This window comes from Agrilus planipennis, unplaced genomic scaffold, assembly GCF_000699045.2.
Source record: "Agrilus planipennis isolate EAB-ADULT unplaced genomic scaffold, Apla_2.0 scaffold55, whole genome shotgun sequence".
NCBI lineage: Eukaryota > Metazoa > Arthropoda > Insecta > Coleoptera > Buprestidae > Agrilus > Agrilus planipennis.
The window spans coordinates 1,213,184-1,232,572 of NW_020438918.1; the positions used below are offsets into that span (position 1 = coordinate 1,213,184).

The window sequence follows — 19,389 nt, forward strand, 5'->3', positions numbered from 1 at the left end:
AGGAGATCGGGCTGAAACTATAGCTACAAGCTATCCAAGGATGGTACTATAGAATGTCACCTCAAGGTAGGCCTAGTGGCGTCATCTCTTGGTTAGGCCGGAAACTTATCAATCCACCCTCGTACATTGGTAGAAATGGGGTAGGATTCATGCGAGCATCCTGATTCTTAGCATTTTCTCTAAACGAATACTAATTTGATTAACGGTCCTTAATTGGAATAAAAAGGGGCCCGACCCGTCCAACCATTTGACTCCATTTGAACTTCTCCTTTCGTTTCAGGCCCGACGCGCTAGTTTAATTTGCGGCCAGGCTTGCCAAGGAAATTGTGAATGAATTGAGAGTGGAAAGACGGATAGGTCAACGTCTTCGTCAAAGAGAAATTAACGAAAAAAAAAATGTAACAATGTAATAATTATAGGTATCCAAACTTAAACTTCGCAGTAACTTATAATTAAGGTGACCCTTTATACGTCTTTTGATAGGACAGTAGGTACTTTCTTTTCCAAACACTCGAAATTTCGACTTGCAACTCTAAATTTCAAATTGCAACCCCAAATTTCGACTTGCAACTCCAAATTTCGATTTGCAACTCGAAATTTCGACTTGCAACTCCAAATTTCAACTTGCAGCCTCAAATTTCGACTTGCAACTCCAAATTTCGACTTGCAACTCGAAATTTCCACTTGTTTACTGGATTGCCCATCAGTACAAGAACATAGGCCCTTTCACGACGGGAATCCATGGTAGAATTATAATTTGGGCTGAAGAAAGTAGTATCGTACTTGTCAACGAAACGTCTAGGAGTCTAGACCTAATAACTCATTTAGACCAGCCAAAATCATAGTTCTACACATTGGTGTTGTGACGATTGTTATCTGCGATTCTATTGTCCTAGGTTTGGTTAGGATTGGGTTACATTACGTTTGGTTCAAATAAACAAAAGAAAGTACACGACCACGGCAATATTCACTTCGCTCATGTTGTCTTTACCTACCCTAAAGTTATAATCTTAACTTAATGATTTGATTTTCTGGTTTATGATGTTGCTCTTTCTTAAAATTGCCTTGGGTTAGGTTGGGATTCAGTTAGATCAAGTTTGGTTGCGATTCAGTAAATATTTGGAGTTAAAAGTTGCAACCACAATTCTGAATTGCAAGTCGAAAATTTCGAGTTAGAGGTCGAAATTTAAAAAAAAAATAAATATGTATCCTAAGAAAATCCTGCATCCTATGTATAATAATTCTATTTGAAACAGAATTTTTAAATTAAAAGTAGGCACAAATAAATCTAAATTAAAACGAATCCTTTGATGGTTAATAGGACATTTAAAAATAGGTAGGTATAGGTACGTTGCTACAAATGAGGACCACATACATGCACGCACATAAATTCCTATCGGTAAGGAAGGCTCTTGGTTAATATTTCTAAGAACAATGAACAAAGAAGGTAAGAACAATGCAAGAATACAAAACAGGCAAAGTCTGAATGACCCCGCCAGAAGAAACATTTACCACTACTAGGAGTAGTATCTACTCAAGTGATATGTTTGCAAGAGGTTTTTCTCTTACGGAAGCCCTGGAGGTCTTTAGAATTTCAATTATACACTATATGAACGTTTCCACTTATTATTCCCATCTATTCAAAGAACATAAATTATTAAAATTCACATATTCAATTGCCTCTATAACTATTGTAATACTGTATTTCTATAACACCCTTTAATGTGTTAGGCACTCGTAACGGACTTGCTTAAATAAATTCGTAAGTTAGATATAACCTACCAAAAGCTTTCAATGAATAATCTTTCGTTTTTTTTTACAGCGGAATTCTAATATCATTTGTTTTGTCTAGATGAATTTAAATAATACGCCACATCTTTTTACGTCCTAAGGCAGCCAAGAACTTGACCTTCACTGGACTTTTAAAAATCTCACACGTTTTAGGTTCAAACTGCTGGAGCATTTACTCTTGCGCGTAACATCATCTTCAAATTCAAAACTATTTCATACATCCAAACTTCTAAACTTTCCTTTCAGCACACTCAAAATACTAACGCTTTTGTTAAAGTGCCGCTTTGGTTTAGATAAAACAGAAACAACGACACCTTTGCAAATAGAAACGTCACCGAATTCCAGGAATGTTTATTAACTTACCTGTCTTTTATCCGAGAGGTAAGAATAATATAAGCATACATAGAACAATAACAGAGGAACTTTGCCGTTTATTAACTGTTCAAGAGGCACTTTGTATCACTATTCAGACAATAACACAAATTTACATGTTGGGTTCACTAAATTAGTTATAAAAACACGAAATAATTGCGAAGAAAACACGTTACAACTGACGCGCACAGCACAAGGTGTGTCAACACGTCCAACTAGTCTTCTCAAAACTCACAACACACATTCAAGGTAGTTATATGCCATGTTGCCACTTATTCTGGCATAAAAGTATTGCAGAAACCAAGTTAAATACAACGACGATTGTGATCCTTTCATTTTTTTCCCTGTAATACTTTTAACTGTTAACGAACAATGAATTGATTCAACACAATATACTTTTAAGGTAATTTCATAAAAATCATCTTGTAAAACAGCATATTTTCAAAATTCACAGTGAATCAAAAACAAAAATTACGAAAAAAAAAAGATTGAAAAATATTGCAAAGCCTGGAAATGTCCTGTATAAAAGTGAAATGAAATGTCCTGTATAAAAGTGAAAAATATTGCACATCCTAGTCTCACCTATTTCTTTTCCTATCACTAACTAACACTGATTATAATAGATGTTGATCTGCTTATTCAAAATAAGACAATGATTACTTCGCTATTTCTACAAATACTAATGTACAAATGGAAAAAATTAGTGCAAAAGGCACATTAAATATTTAGAAAAAAAATTTAATTCATTTTGTTTTTCTTGTAAATTCTTTATTGATAAATTATCTAATAATATTGGCAACCATGCAAAGAAGTTTTATGACCTGCGCATTTAATCTTTATTTGGAGATGATTTTCTTTCCCATTTGCTAATCAGTTGTTGATAGTTATTAATGGTTAGTAGTTAATTTATTGCTATAGCATGTTTCTTTTAATAACACTACAATTATACTTTTAAAGTTACATTCCTGTTGGCTAGGATTTTTGAAATGCTAAACTGACCCAAAGGATTCAAGTGATGCAGACAAGAATAATTTGGCGGTAGTATTACCGTTTATCATTGAATTGGACATTAATATGGATTTATAAATATAAATGATGGATACTGCAAGTATTTACAAAGGTATAGGTGAAGTTGATCTAGGAGAGGAAACTATTCGGGTAAATGTCGTGGACATTACTTTGGGTTCTTTAACTTAACCTATAAATTCAGTTACAGGAAGAAAACAATAAATTATTAGAACATATAAGAAAATTAGAAGACGATGTGGAGAGGCTTTGTCAAGAAATACTTAAAATGAAAAAGGATAAAGATGCCCTGTCTAAAAATATTTCTGAATTATTTAATACTGCAAAGAGAGAAATTGACAGAAAAAATGAAACTATTAATCAACTCAGAGAACAACTAGATGACATTTATTTTAGAAGGAACAGAGCTCCTTATAATGGTTCGTCGGAAATTAGACGTGAATTTAACAAAAACATCGGCATTAACGAAGCAAAATATGAAACACATGTAGACAAAAGAAGTGATTCAAAATCACCTCACCATTCTCAGAAAGAAAAGACTAAATCAAAAACACCTGTAAGACAAAGAAGCAGATCATCTTCTTCTTCTAAAAATTGTCATAACATGAAGCACAGTAAAAGAGACTACTATAAGATAAGGTCCCCAAAGAGACGTCGAAGTAGATCAAGATCTCAACATAGGTTTAAAAGAAGAAGAAGTCCATCTCCTGGTAATCATCGTGAAAGTGGGCAAAGAAGAAGTCCTTTTCAACGACGCAGAAGTAGGTCAAGGGAGTACCATTCAAGGAGATACAAGAGAGAAGAACACCATTCACTGAATTCCATATACAGGAAAAAAAAACAAAATATAAAAAATTCTAATTGTAGAACTGGTAGTAGCGAAGTACATCAAGAAATAATTCATAATCATTTGATAAAAGACACAGAAATAAATAGTTCTAAAAACAAGCACTACCTTGTTCAGGAATTTGAAAAGTTGTATAATGAAGACAATGACACAGAAACTGATCCTTCTCTATTAACTGACAAGGCACTTTCAAAGTGTGCTCCACATGATCAAAATAGAAATGATGTTGATGACAAGGCACATTCAGTATTGGCAGAAATATATAAGAAGAGTGAATCTTTGATTTCTGATGGAAATTTTGAAGTAGTAGAAAACACATTCAAAACTTTGAAAAAAGACTGTGACAGTGACAAGAACTGTTTAGAAACTCCTCAGATTATTAGAGGAATAATTACTGAAGACTCTGTATTAGTAAAGGTAAAAGACACCGGCTCCAATGACACTAATACATCTGAATGTAACATGCAAAATGGTAATAGTTCCAATGTAGAAATTTTAAAAAATACAGAAAATAAAGATTGTAACACTTCCATAACAGCATTACAAGCAACTCAACAAAATGTAGGTCGAAAGAGAAGAAGATGTGTCTTAAAGATTAAAGAATAAACTTTATTTTAAACTCTAAGTTTTGTTTCTGTTTCAGGTCTAAACCTATATTATTATTGTTAGATTAATTAAAATATGTTTAATGTCGACTCTTGTATATTATTACAATTATATGATTGTAAATTATAAAATTTTGTTTTAATTTGTAATTGTCTAAATATCGACTAATTTTTTATCTATTATAACAAAAAACACTGCATCAACCCGAAATTGATATCCGATTTCCCTCATTTTACAAAAAAAAGTTTTCAAGAAGCTCTGTATTCAAGTATTAATTATTATAATAATTAAAAAACTGTTTTTTCAAACTTACAATTAGTACATACAGCGCCATCTAGTCCGTTCAAATGTTATTTACTTTTAGACGAGTCGATACTTAGTGCGACATCTAAACATCCGTAAGTGTACTTATTACCGTATCTATTTACTGTAAGAAACCTGCTTGAGTTAGTTATTGTAGTTCATACAATAACGATTAGGTATCGCTAGTAAGTATATAATGAAAAATATTTTACAATTTAAAAAGGAAGATAGGGAAAACAAAAAATACATTTAACTACTTTGCGTTTACAAACGTGCGTAGAAGTGTTGACAATCACACGAGAAACAGCTTATTTATAACTTTATAATGAAATGCTTGCATTAGCGTAAATCATGAATCATTTCGCGAATTGTGCCAAAAAATGGGTTCTATTAAACGCTGCGGCTATTTTGGTACTCGTTTCAATAAGACAATTTGGTCAGTGGGACAACCACCTGAAGCGCCAGAAACAGAAAGAAGTGAAGGTGAAGCCATTTTGATGATGATAAATATGGATAAAACAGTACAAAAGTATTAAACAAAATAAGAGTCATAATCATAAGGTCGTCAGCCCTAAGACTGGTTGGACACGCACCTCCACTCTTTCCTATCTTGAGCTAATCTTCCTATTTACTCAAAACTGGAACATCCCGCATCCTTAACCATTTGCGAACATTAATCTAATCTAGGTCTACCTCTACTCCTCCTTCATGCCTGAGAAGGTGTCCTACCAACCTATCTCGTCTATGTCTTATTGATTTCCAAAGAATCTTCTGTTCTCCCATTCTTTCTAATACCTCTCCGTTTCTAAACTTCTCTATCCACGGTACCTTCATCATTCGCTACACCACATTTCGAACGCTTCTAACCCTTCCTTTTCCGCCGCGCCCATCGTCCATGTTTCGCATCCGTACAACGCCCTGTTCCACACAAAAAATTTCGACAATCCTCTTTGAATTTCTAAATTAACCGTTTGCGAGTATAGAAGTGACTTCCTTTTATTGGCGACTCGACCCTGCGCTATCCCCTGCTTTATATAGCTACTACTCCTTCCGTCCTAGCTTATATGACTTCTTAGATACCGAAAATCAGTCACTTTTAATTTTTCGTCTCCTATCTTTATATTCTCTCTTTTCCTGCTTTTGCTTCCCTTGTATACCAGTATTTTCGTTTTATTTTTATTTATTTTCATACAATACTGTGTTGTCAGAATATAAGAATAAACAAAAGAAATTAAAAAAATTAGCTAGAATAGAAAAATCTAAACACCCTGTATGAGACAGAGGATAGTTCTAGGCATGGCAACGACGCGGCTCGCAACCCGTTTCTATCGATTAATATACCCCGATGCGTCGCAGGTCGTCGCGACGTCGAGCGTCGCGTCGTAGCGCATCTTGCATTAACTGCGTCCACACCGGTAGACACGTACATGATGTAACCTACAGGACCCATCCCGTGTCGTGTGGAACGAAATGTGATGCAAAATGATCGGTGTCCGTTCGAATTTTTGCGCCGCCGACAAAACGGACTTTTGACGATCGCACGGTAGTTTTCTGCGAAAATAAGTTCAACAATTACGAGTGTCGAGCGTGTGTTTGTGTCGATGGTACGCGCGCGTTGACGATCAAGGGGCAAAAGGGAGGAAAGATGGGCTCGATAGTGCTTAAGTCGCTATCAGTGCTCTTGGGACTCTTCTTCATCTTCGTCGGTTTTATGAAACTGTCCAGTTCAATCTCTAAGGACCTCCATAAAGACCTGGTAAGAGACCGTTACACAACTCAAACGGATATTTTTGGGTTGGCTCCATGCCTATTAAGAGCAACGGTCACTTTAACCATGCCAGTGGTTGTGAGTCAATTTTTTTTTTGGAAAGAAAATGATAAACCGAAAACATCAAAAGATAAAGAAAAACAAGATACTTATTCCGACACCCGGTATATGGAAATTCAACTGGAAAATTTAATGCAGGAAAAAAGTTGCAGTCTATTAACTATAACGATATTTGATAGAAGTAATTGAAAACCCATTCAAGGACGAGTTAGAGGAATTTTAAGATACCCCTCGTGCAGGACTAAACGCTTCAGGTGCATCGTTCAAAAATAATTAAAATAACGAATAAAACAATTCCTTTTTTGATGTCATGAGACAGGAAGAAAGTTGAATTCATAAATATTGATTTAAACTTGGTCAATAAACGTTAATTTTAGTAAATTTTCCGGTGAATAATGAGCTTATTGTCCTTGTAGAATGTAGAGAAATTGTGGCAAATCGTTTTCAACTGATACTTTTCACTTTTAATAATTATTAGTAAAAATTTTAGTTAAAACGCGATTTCTCTAGCAATAGGAATATCAGTTTTAACAATCCTACCTAGACAATTAAATAATTTTGACTTTACATTATCTAATAATCGTAGTCAAAACTAACGTACTTCATTAAATCAGCGTTTACTGAAGAACTATATAGGGACAACGACGATCGATTAATATTAATTACATAATTAGACAGAACTAAACAAATATAAACTATCTTCATAAATTTGGCGAAGGTGCTCGGTTTATCAGAGCAATACTTCAATTTTCAACTGTTTTTTTTTTAAAGATTTGGAAATTTTGGTTTCATCATTAGGTCTATAAAAGACCATAATTAGTTGGCTACATGTATGTATGTTTGGTTTTTAATTATCACGTTCAGGAAATGTATTTCTAACGTTTTTCACATCAATCTGATGAAAGAGACAATTAAACAAGATTCGAATTAACTCTACCTAAGTGCGGCATTTGAAAAAATACTTGGCTCTACAAGTACAAATGAGTATACATGAAAACAGCAGTTGCCATAAACAAACGAAAGTGCCAAGTGTAGTTTTAAACAAATTAATTATTTCCAATTTTGTACAGAGTATGATCAATATTTAAAAGTTGTCACAAATTTTTAAATATTTACAGGGATGTAAGCGAAACAAGAATTAACGGATTATATAATAATAATATAATACGTACATACCTACAAATTAGCAAAAATATCAGTATGTTTCAGAATTTGAAAAATATATTTACTGAAACAAAAATATATTTATGAAAGTCCAAAATTGTTCTTCAATGTTTCATAAATCATATAGAGTTAGGGTTTTGTTTAAATGGCTTATATATAAGTAATTAATGATAAAAATAAAAATGTTCTTTTTTAATGTATACGTTATAGAGAATATATGTATCAACTAATGACTGAAAACCTTCATTACTTTTGTCTGCGATTATATCTGAAAGACACTCTTACAACCACGATTACTATACTTTTGTTTTTTTATTTTCGTAACAGAAACCGTGCCAAGATCAGAAACTTTGTAATGTATGCAAGTATCTATCTATAATAGTATAAAATGTCACCTCAAGGTAGGCCTAGTGGCGTCATCTCTTGGTTAGGCCGGAAACTTATCAATCCACCCTCGTACTTTTGTTTTTTTATTTTCGTAACAGAAACCGTGCCAAGATCAGAAACTTTGTAATGTATGCAAGTATCTATCTATAATAGTATAAGTATATATTTTTATACTTTACTACGTTCGCATAAATTCAATCACAAACACGATGTCACCGATAAATTCACGAAACCAACATCTGTATACCTATATGTACACTTGGCAAAAATTCAATTCAGCATGTTGTAATCACAAAACGATTTGCTTTCTTTTAATATCGCTGTAAATTAATTAACATTTTATGAATGCATTGTTATATGCAAAGGGCAAACAATTCCTCATTTGCCTTTTTGGCACCCGTTATAATTTGAAAAAAGGATATGACACTGATGCCAAATCTGTTTCTTTAGCGTAAAAGATCAGAGACAAAATAGGGTTACACATGATTTTGATTTTGATGTAAAACCAACATCAATCTTTATCTTTTACACATTGGAACAAGGTGAAGAAATGGAATCCGTGATTTTTTTAGCTTTAATAAAGTTTTTGAAGTCGTCTTTTCTATCTATCAGCACACCACAATATCTCGCGATTTCCACGCTTTCACGTCTGTATAACAATTCAAATAACCGAGTTCGACACTACTTATTTTGTATATATCTCTTGAGATAATTTTACCGAAACTTCAATAAATTCAAACATAGTTTTCCATATTAAAAATGTTTTTCCATATTTCAGATCGTTTGAATTAAATTGTTATTTATGACTTTGTTTATTTTCTTTCAGAGAAGAGAATATGTAAAATACGCTAAAGTTTTTCCGTTCTCTGACACCTTCGATTTTAAAATCCCAAGTAAATGGTATCGACGGACGGTGGGCACATTAGAAATTATTTCAGGAATAGCCATGGCTTTTATTCCAAATCGTAAGTATCAAATAATTTATAACTTGCACATGCAAGGTCCATGTTTAGGCCGATGATCAAAATTTTAAGGAATGAGGACTATAAAGCGTAAAAAATAGTAGCTTAGCTTAGTTCTAAGGACGCCCCTGATGATGATGTTTTGAACGAACGATGTCCGTTCCCTAGTTTGTTTTTTTTTATCTTTAATGCACGAATCACGCTATTTAAATAGCTCTATTAAGTAACTAGACAGTATGAATTTCTTAATGTGATTTTAAAAACAAGGTAGGCGCTGTTCGTAAAACATTTAGAAAAAAAAAAAGGCGCTAAACATATGTATGTATTTATCATGTTTATTTATTTATCCCACTAACAGATGTTTTTGCAGTCCGATTTAAATAGTTTTAAATTTAGTTGACATTGACACATACATGTTGTACTTTCTCAAATGTAGCGAGATATTTTTAACTTACGACAGTCACCATTTACAAAAATTTTACATACAATGTAAAGCTAAAACTTCGAATTTCATTTTTTCTGAAATAATAATTAATATTAAGACAAGATCACGAAAAACTTGATAACTTGTAATTAGTGTAGGGCAAGGCACTTTTATTATGTACGATCCTTATCAAAAATATAGCTGCCTTCTTTGGGCGCCACAAAAGGTTTACGACTTTTTTATAGATTTTTCCCTTAAAAAAATTGGGAGATGTCGACACCATCCAATAGCGAAGCAATAGGGTAAAATGTGAGAAATGAACAAGAAACCCGATTCGACTATTAGTTCAATTGTTTTCGAAATAATAATTTTTGATAAGTCGTTCTTTCGTAGGACCGCAAAAGTAGTAATAGTGAACCGAAAGAAGACTTTAATTCTTTGAGGGTCTCGATTTAAAAGGATTCATTTTTTCGCAGTCATCTAACTAAAACAAAATTCGATAACATTTTGTACAGAATTCAATTCTCAACGTGATTACATTTTTATGACCCTGTGGTACCCCTAGGACTCCCAGACAGAATTATTTATCGACTGTATTTTTGAATAATGTAACATCGACACTTGTGGAAAATTCTATCCCTATATGTTCTCTTTATTTTTGAATAAAATCTAATTATTATTAACTTTGTTGTATTTTGCACAATATACTTTAAGATAATGCAGTATGTATGAAGAAAATAATTGTTACCTGCATGTGAAGCATTATTATCGTATCTAAAAATAATTGATACATTAATCGTCTCAAAAAACCGTAAGGTCATAAAAAGTTTATCCAGTGTGATTAAAATGTTATCGTTAAATAATCATAATCGTAATAAATGTAGCGTTTGAAAAACGTAAAACACACCTTTATCTTTCTCATGCTAAAGTTCTAATCTTTACAAACCTATAAGAGAATTCAGTACGCTTCAATATGGAAAACTGCAGTGCAGCTGTTATAAAAATTTAGATATATATATTTTTTTACAGATAAAGTCAAAAATACGGGCAATTTTTGTCTACTCCTGTTGACACTGATGGCAGTATATTCCCATTACATGGTGGCAGACAAGTTAGAGAGAACTGCACCGGCGCTTGTGTTTCTCTTCATGCTTAGTGGTAGACTTGTCGTTTACTACCAATTAAGCAAAAAAGAAGCCGAACTAGCACAAGCGCAGGTCAACGGTTTTAAGCAAGAATAAACTGTTCGAAGTCATCGACTGATATACATTTGGGCCAAGGGTTCCTACGAAGATGATACCATGAACTCAAGCCACACATTTGGTTTTAATAGACACTTACAATTAGAAACGTATCATATTCCTTGTACTTACTAAACAATTGTTCTGCATATACATATATTAATTTTTATTTAATTTAAAATCATTATTTTTTTATGTTGTTCTTTATCTCTTTTGAACATGAGTTATTGGAAACCCCCCCTGACATTATTGGACATGTTTGACGTTAGAGCCCGTTCACTTAGAGAAAGGTACACGATGCCAGATCGATGAACGCGGACTGCTTTAATAAGCGCCAGAGGATTACAGGTGGACGACCGGGACCATTTTCTGGATATTCGTTTGTACGCGTCGCCCACGCTATACCTTTCTCTAAGTGAACAGACAATACACCTCAAACCATTGGCGCAAATTGGTTTAGCCAAACTTTTCCGTATCTACGCTAACGTTTTCTTTTTCTTAAATGAAGCACTTATTTATCGACGAGGTTACAGTATAAGTAACGCTCCGATTAATGCCGAGAACTTGCCTTAGTTACATCTTAGCAAGCGCTTTCCAAGTTTTTCAGACCATTTCCACATTAAAAATTCAAACATTCACTGCATCGCCTGTAGGATTTTCCACAGTTTGAGACGAACGGTGAAATTAAAAGATATTTTTGTTGCATATTGCTATTTGCTAAAGAGTATACAACAAATTTTAAAATACAGTATAAAAGCAGCGTGTCAATGATAACTTTTAAAGGCATTTAAAAGTATGATGTATGGCGAAAATAAAACACAAAAATTAAAGGAAATACAAATTAATTTCACCGTTAACATTAAAAAAAATTGATCATAACGTTATACATTAGTGTTGCCACTTTTCGAATAAAAAAATAATACTATTACGTAATTTTTGATTTTTAATTCATTTTGCTTTGATTTCGTTTTGTTAAAATAAGTATTTCAAATCACTCTCAGTAGAACAGCCGGAGTCTTCCCTAATACCATCTTCTAATCTAAATTCAATTACAATCCAACCCAACCAGGCTGACTGTAAATTATACTTTAATAGGTAATAAAATTAGGGGTAGGATGGCAACCATAGTATAGGCATACCGTGCATCTAATACATAACACACATACGATAAAGATAACAATTCAAATTAAAAATACCAAGTAATAAATAAATAAATTAATGTTTTTTAGTGATAAGAAACAAATAAAATTAATGCATGATAGTTGATATCACAATGATGTACATATTTATATAAGATTAGAGTTGATGATCTACTTTAACCGGTGTTATAGATTTTATACACTGTATTTGTTTCTACTAAAATTTGTTTTGTGAACGTAACGAAATACCTACCTACATATAAAGTGTTGCCAGAATTTAAGACGACTTATGTAAAAATAGGAAATAGGTAGATGAAATTGAAGATATTAGAAAGAAAAAAGATTGATAGGAAATTTAGATGTAAAATATTGGGTTAGTTACAGTTAAGTAGTAATCTGTGTATAAATATAAGATACTTGAAATTAGTTAAGATAAATTTGGATAAATTTATTTTAGCACTACTATGTGTAACCTTAAGAAGGAACTAAAGCGGTACTTAATTAATAATTTTAGAAATAATTTAATAAAGTTTAAACTAATTCTAAATTAGACACCATTTGTGAGGTAAACGTCAAACATGTCATCTACATCAAGTATTTAAAAACTTCTGTTAAGAATAAAATTTCACTTTTTCATTTGAAAAAAACACACTGTCGTTGTAGAGTACCTTATTGCTTAGAAACAATTCATGATGAAGATGCGCTGTGCATAAGTTATTTATTAATGTACGAATGTTATTAGGAAATAAAGAGTGATTTTTTGAGTACTGTTGCTTTTACCACATACCCTAAAGTTTAGAATGTGATAAAATTTGTTTAATTAAAAATTTTAGTAGTTTTTCTACTCACTTTCTGCATAAAACAAGTGGAATATACCAGAGCACAAGAGAAAATAAAAATATAAGAACTGTACCAGAATTGATTAAAGCAAAATTATATCTATTATTAAATTGCTTACGAATAGGGTAAAGTTAGTGTAATTTTCTAGTTCGTTTTATGCTGAACATTGCACACGTGAAACAAAATTTAGACAACTAAAAACATAGTGCAAAAAAATAAAAGTTAAATGTATAAAAATATTACTCACCATTTTTATTTTCCGTGCAATAGTATCTTGTAAATTACCTCAGGGAATATTCTGAAACCAAACATAAAAAATTTAAACGTATTGTAAACGAAAAGAAAGAAAAACATGAAGATTTCATAACAATTATTCATTTTAAGACTCTCCCCGGGTTTTTCAATTTCCCCACATCTTATGCTTTACATTATGATCATACAGCATAGGTAAATTTTTGAACTACACATTATCTCTCTTATTACAAGTTACAGAGATAGAAATATGATACTTGGTTTGTATAAAGAGCAGCAAGCAGTTATTGAGCTGGAGCAGCAACGTAGAGAAGTAGATATTAGGAAAGGAGTTAGACAAAGAAAGATGCACACTATCACCGCTACTTTTTAATCTATACATCGAAAACGCGATCAACATCATTAAAGACACTACAACTGTAGGGATTAAAGACACATAGGCAAAAGATTAGCATGATTAGATTTGCAAATGATATAGCAGTATTAGCAACTAGCTAGGAGAAGTTAGATATAGATTTACAGGCTAATAATTGAGGATACAGTAGATAGATAAGGTTAGAAATGAGGAGGTATTAGAAAGAATAGGATAACAGAGGACTCTATGGAAGTCAATAATAAATAGGCGAAATAGGTTGGTAGGACACCTTCTCTAGTACGAAGGTCTAGTCAGAGACATATTAGAGGCAGTAATAGGAGTTCGGAGGGGTAGAAATAGACCTAGATTAGATTACTGTTCGCAAATAATTAAGGATGTGGGTTGTTCTAGTTTTAGGGAAATGCGAAGATTAGCTCAGGATAGGAAAGAGTGTAGGTGCGTGTTCAACCAGTCTAAGGACCGACGACCGTATGATAATGATTTGTTTTTCCTTCCGGTATTTTTACCGCCTTGAACACTTGATTTCGTTTATTCAACTTTTTGAAACGAATGTTCATTCAATGCCCTTCGAAAATATGCAAAGCGTTTTGGTTTTTAGGGAAATGCGAAGATTACCTCAGGATAGAAAAGAGTGGAGGTACGTGTCCAACTAGTCTTAGGACTGACGACCTCATGATGGTGACTTTAATATCCCCAATCGAAAAAAAATGACATATCTCCGGTACTAATTTACCCCTTTTATCATCTCTTTCACCTTTCTATTCATCAATAAATGTTATAGTTTCTCGTTTTATTTCGTATGGGATAATAAGCTATACGGAAATAGTTATGTACGTATTCCACGTGTTGAAACCTTTTCAAACCACACTTTTTCGCATTAAAGCTGCCGTCTTGATCATATATATATATATATATATATATATAAGTGAACTAATATCTACATCTGCATTGATTGAAAAAATTATTACAAGTTATAATGATCTGTTCGAATATTCGTCGATGCATGACCGCATTATATCCTTCACGTGCAAACTACATCGACGGTTACAATAATCATTTAGGGAACGCTGTCGTGCAATAACCTCATGAAGATATACATCCAAACATTGTCATTAACTACCGAACTTATTCTCACTTAGATAACATCAACGGAACGCCTACCGTCAAAGGGAAATATATAAACATTATACTTGATTAATACCAAGGTAGATACCGAAAGTATGAAGACTAATGAAAATGCTGACGCATTGAAAATTGATGGATCTCCTTAACATGTCATAATTGGCAAGATTTTGTTGCATATGCCTATTGTATATAAGCATAAAAATTTGCAATGATCAACAAGGATAATATTATCTATTGATAGGAAGATGCTCCTATGATCCTTGAAGATCAATTACAATAATAATCAATACTTTGAAGCTTGCGTTATAAATAGATTCGAAATATCTTATAGTAAATATATCATCTACCACATAAAATAAAGTGTTTCTAGCTAAAGCCTCTAAAATGTGACCAAGCTTTTGGTTTTAACTGTTTATACACAAGATATTTATCTTCAGTCATTAAAAAATGACCCAACAGCTATTCGCTAGTATTAGGTATTTCTTATTATTCAGCACTCAACGCTCTGTATATTTTCTGTAATTAACTGATAAAATTAATCTAGACTAATGTTCATCTTTCTATAGTTAAGTGTGATTAAATCCTGATTAGAAATGCAGATATGTATACCTAATCAATGCATCAAAAAGGAACAAATTACTGTTTGCTGTAATTTGTACCTACTAATCAAGATCATCGACGTACTGATAGGAGATTGGTAGCTCAATTATATGATATATTGTAGTTACAATTAGTAACGGACAAACGATGAAAAACATAAATTAACATACGTTCTTGATGATAAGAAGTACCACGTTTCAAAGCGATCGGGTAATTTCAATGTTTGTGATTGTTTAGATTTAGATTGATTATATGAAAGCTGCCGTAAGTTGAAAAGTTACGCTTCAAGTATTATAGTTCCTGGAATTAAATCACCCAGGCAATTTAGTGACTCGGATTTGTTTTAAAAAAAATTAAACAAAATAAATAATGTAGTGTTAGGAAAATTGGTAAAGGCTTTTTGCGGTCTTGTGCTATCCTGATTAGGGTCTACAGGTCGTCATCGGATGGACTTACTTCCTAACGTTTCGCTAGTACGAGTGGCGAGTTTTTTTAAAGTCGCGCCCATCTTCGATGTTGGATATAGACTTAGATGGAAGGAACTCTGACGAGAATACCTCTGAAGAAGCAACAGTTCAAAGGGATACATGGATTTTCCTGAAAGTTTTGTGCGAAAAGGTATTGCAGCGAGCATTTCGCTAGTACGAGTGGTGAGCTTTTTCAAAGTTGCGTCCATCTCTGATGCTGGATATAGACTGAGATGGAAGGAAGTCTGACGAAAAGACATCTGAAGAAGCACCAGTTCAAAGAGATATATGGATTTTCCTGAAATTTTTGTGAGAAAAGGTATTGCAGCGAGCATTTCGCTAGTACGAGTGGCGAGATTTTTCAAAGATGCGTCCATTTCTGATGCTGGATATAGACTGAGATGGAAGGACCTCTGACGAAAATACCTCTGAAGAAGCACCAATTCAAAGAGATACATGGATTTTCCTGAAATTTTTGTGAGAAAAGGTATTGCAGCGAGCATTTCGCTAGTACTGTGTATACAACAGTGGGGAATTGAGAACCGAACATAGTAATAGAATATTTATTATACATCTTCTTTTAAATGATTTAATGTTTAAAGCTTATGTGAACGAGACTTAATATGGTTTGGGACGTTGGTGAATACTTTTTAATGGAAAGCCTGCCGATCAAAACGTGAACCATTAATCCTAGTGGTTTTTCCGGGTACCCTATTATCACTATCAAGTGCATTTCTAGTTGAAAGCATATATTCCACACGTTTTTACGACGTTAACGTTTCATGTTTCTTTTTAATTAATTATAAAATAACGGACTATGTTATCCATGCGAATTTTATTTCACAGAAAATAGTAACATTTTGTTTCCTTTTTGTTATTACGGTTTGTAGTAACAACACGTAGTAGCGCTACAAAGATACAAGCCAAGCATGGACTTGATGAAGTTCATCTCGTTATACCAGGAATTCTTAATTAAAATTTAAGAGAAAAAGGTGTCATGAGTTAAACCTAGTCTCGACCTGGTACAGTGGCAGTGTAATGTCTCAAACAACGGATGTGTCATGTTAATTACTAAAGACATACGTCGCGTTAAAAATTAAGAAATGTGTAATGCACTTTGAACATAAGCATTCAAAGATACAGTACTGTACAAAAAAATACACAGAACCAAAGGATTATAAATACATATAAATGCAGGGTGGCTCATATGTCTGCGTAAACAGGGAAGTTCCAAAACAAAAGGCATTCTTGGGTTCTAACTGAACTATCATATAATTCCTTGGCCCGGCACCGGCTCCAGGATCCGGATGGAGCCCTGTAATACCCAAATATTCGAAAAAAAATATATATTTGTGTGCAATCCGAGTAAAACCCAAATATCAAGAAAATTGTCAATCAATATCAAAAAAATGGTAATGGCAAAGTTATGAATGATTAAAAAATTCATTAATGCCCGAAAGTTATGGTCACAGAATCTATAGTTATAGATAATATTTCGTTTAATTTACTCTGTATATTTATAGATTCTTAAAGTTTTTCAAAATCGTAAATCTTCAAGTATGTACTAGAGATTCGATTTTTTTTGTGGCAACGCTCTTCATTCGTCTGTTTGTCTGTCAAAGATTTAATACTTTGCAAAGGACGTTGTTAAACATTAAATCACACAATTAGCGGCAAACCAACGAATTAGAAATATCGATCTACATATCTGACATTGACATGACAGATTGGAAGAAATTTTAGAAGAACAAATTTATTATACAAAAATAATAAGAAAAAATAAAATAATTCGAAGTGGTCTGTATTCTGTCGAAACTGCCAGACGCGGATCGCGATTTCGATCTTTTTGGATCTCATCAGGGCGTCGCAGGCAGCTCCGACAGAACACAGACCAACTTTTACCTGCTGTCTTAACAGTACGTTTCAGAAAATACTACAAACGGCACAGTGAACGCCATCTGTAGCACGATGCTACATTTTAGGATTACGTATTTTTCAATAATAAGAAACTTCAGAAATTTCTTACTGTACATATATCTATAATATTTTTATGGGTTTTCATCATGGAAAGTACCTACACGGAAAAAATTAAATTTTTATGACAACCCAAAAATTACAATTTAGAAATAGTAGGATTTGTTAGGTAACTTGTAATAATCTCTTTTAAAAATAATGTCAAGTTTATTAATTATTACAATTAAATTTGTGATATTAACAAAAATACCTATTAAACAAACAAATTCAGGTCCAAATTGTATTTTTTATTATTCTTTTTTTTGGAATAAATTGTAAATATCGCTTAAATTTTCCTTTTTCATTTTCTCCGTGTACATTCATTATTTTCGCATTAAGAATACCCAAACAAATTTAACATTAAATCAACAGTTACGTTTACTAATTGATCCTTCCGCAAGAAAATTCCGTGACCGCTTTGTAGCGAGCCGATTACATTACTGAAATTCAATTTTCTCACTCAAGAAAGACAAGTAGACATTCTCCTGTCTTTAATTTTACGCTTAACTGTAGTTAAAATATTACGTACGTCAGGCCAAACGTGCACATTCGTGTTTTGTTATTAATTATTTAGAATAGTTCGTACATTCGTGGCTTTAGGTTTGTTGCTCTGGCTGCTGTGCGTGAGATGACAACATAAGAAACGAAATAGGAACGTAAAACTGCTCTTTTGACCCGCAGTGGCTAGCGCAATGGTCACAGTCTTTTTAATTGCTTCGGCGAGGCGGAATAATTAATTAACGTAGATATGGAAGTGTATGCGCGTTGATGAAATGTATCTCGAGAAATTGTTGAAAAAAAAAAAGGTTCGGCGAACAATTTTAAAAACCTTACGAAATGCCACTAAATTTACAGTCGGAGATCTGAAAAATGATAGTGTTTTGTTGTCGCTTTCTCTAAATCTAATTCACATGATGTTTTACAGCCTACGTTTCATTTACTTGATAGTTCTACGAAGAAACAATTTAAAAAACAATATTTCGTGTATGAAAAAAAATTATAATAGCTATCTCCAATAAGTACAGTGGCATTCGTTTATTATGACACCGCCTATATTGACCAACCGCTTAATATGAAGTAACTGCAGTGTTAAGTTTGGTTTTCATATTAAATTCTCTATAGGAAAGTTTGGATATAATGACTCCGTTTAAAATGACATATCGTTTATTATGACAGTAGATTTGCTTAAGAAAAGTTAGTGTTACCGAGGTCAAAATCTTTTTCAGGTGTTAACGCATTCTCAGCCTTTGTTATGTGTACTAACCAATGTACAACACATTTGCGCATATTTCAAATATTTTGTGATATTTAACTGTTTCGGTATCAACTTTTTTAATTAGCTGTTTTGATAATAATGTGAAACGATAACAGTTTGCATACATAACCATGGAGAATGATATGTATTTTTGGTACGTTTAAACAATGTTCAATTTCAATGTTGCAGTGCACCTTTTTGAGCTTTTTAACACGCTTTTGTTTCTAAAAATATCTTTGATGTTTTGTATAAGAATACAATAATCAATTAAATTCAATTTAATTAAAATATTTAATAAATATTGTATTTTTATATTTGTTCACATTTTCTACGGAAATAGAACTACTAATTAGGTAATTTGTTTTATGTAG

The 19,389-nt window shown here is 32.7% G+C and overlaps 3 protein-coding genes across 7 annotated transcripts in view; 2 read left to right on the forward strand and 1 right to left on the reverse strand.

The window, feature by feature from the left end:
• Positions 1-19,389, reverse strand: part of LOC108740093 (afadin) — a 161,465-nt gene that overhangs the window by 96,601 nt on the left and 45,475 nt on the right. For 2 of the 4 annotated variants that reach the window (XM_025973740.1, XM_025973737.1), the window contains exon 1: positions 2,155-2,392. The gene's annotated coding sequence lies outside the window, so the exon portion shown is untranslated. Of the gene's footprint in view, positions 1-2,154; positions 2,393-13,177; positions 13,229-19,389 lie in introns of those variants that run through there. The other 2 variants (XM_025973738.1, XM_025973741.1) reach the window with 2 other exon arrangements.
• LOC108740101 (serine/arginine repetitive matrix protein 2-like) lies at positions 2,970-4,749 on the forward strand. 2 transcript variants are annotated; one of them, XM_018474301.2, is made up of 3 exons: positions 2,970-3,056; positions 3,121-3,321; positions 3,374-4,749. In XM_018474301.2, exons 2-3 carry the CDS (start codon positions 3,256-3,258, stop codon positions 4,640-4,642), a joined length of 1,335 nt encoding a protein of 444 aa, XP_018329803.1. In that variant the 5' UTR covers positions 2,970-3,056; positions 3,121-3,255; the 3' UTR covers positions 4,643-4,749. The 2 variants fall into 2 exon arrangements, with proteins under 2 accessions (XP_018329803.1, XP_018329804.1); XM_018474302.2 differs by having other exon boundaries at positions 2,992-3,056; positions 3,140-3,321.
• LOC108740091 (transmembrane protein 35A) lies at positions 6,290-12,513 on the forward strand. The gene is made up of 3 exons (XM_025973748.1): positions 6,290-6,701; positions 9,151-9,289; positions 10,740-12,513. The coding sequence occupies exons 1-3, from the start codon at positions 6,591-6,593 to the stop codon at positions 10,949-10,951; spliced, it is 462 nt and encodes a 153-aa protein (XP_025829533.1). The 5' UTR covers positions 6,290-6,590; the 3' UTR covers positions 10,952-12,513.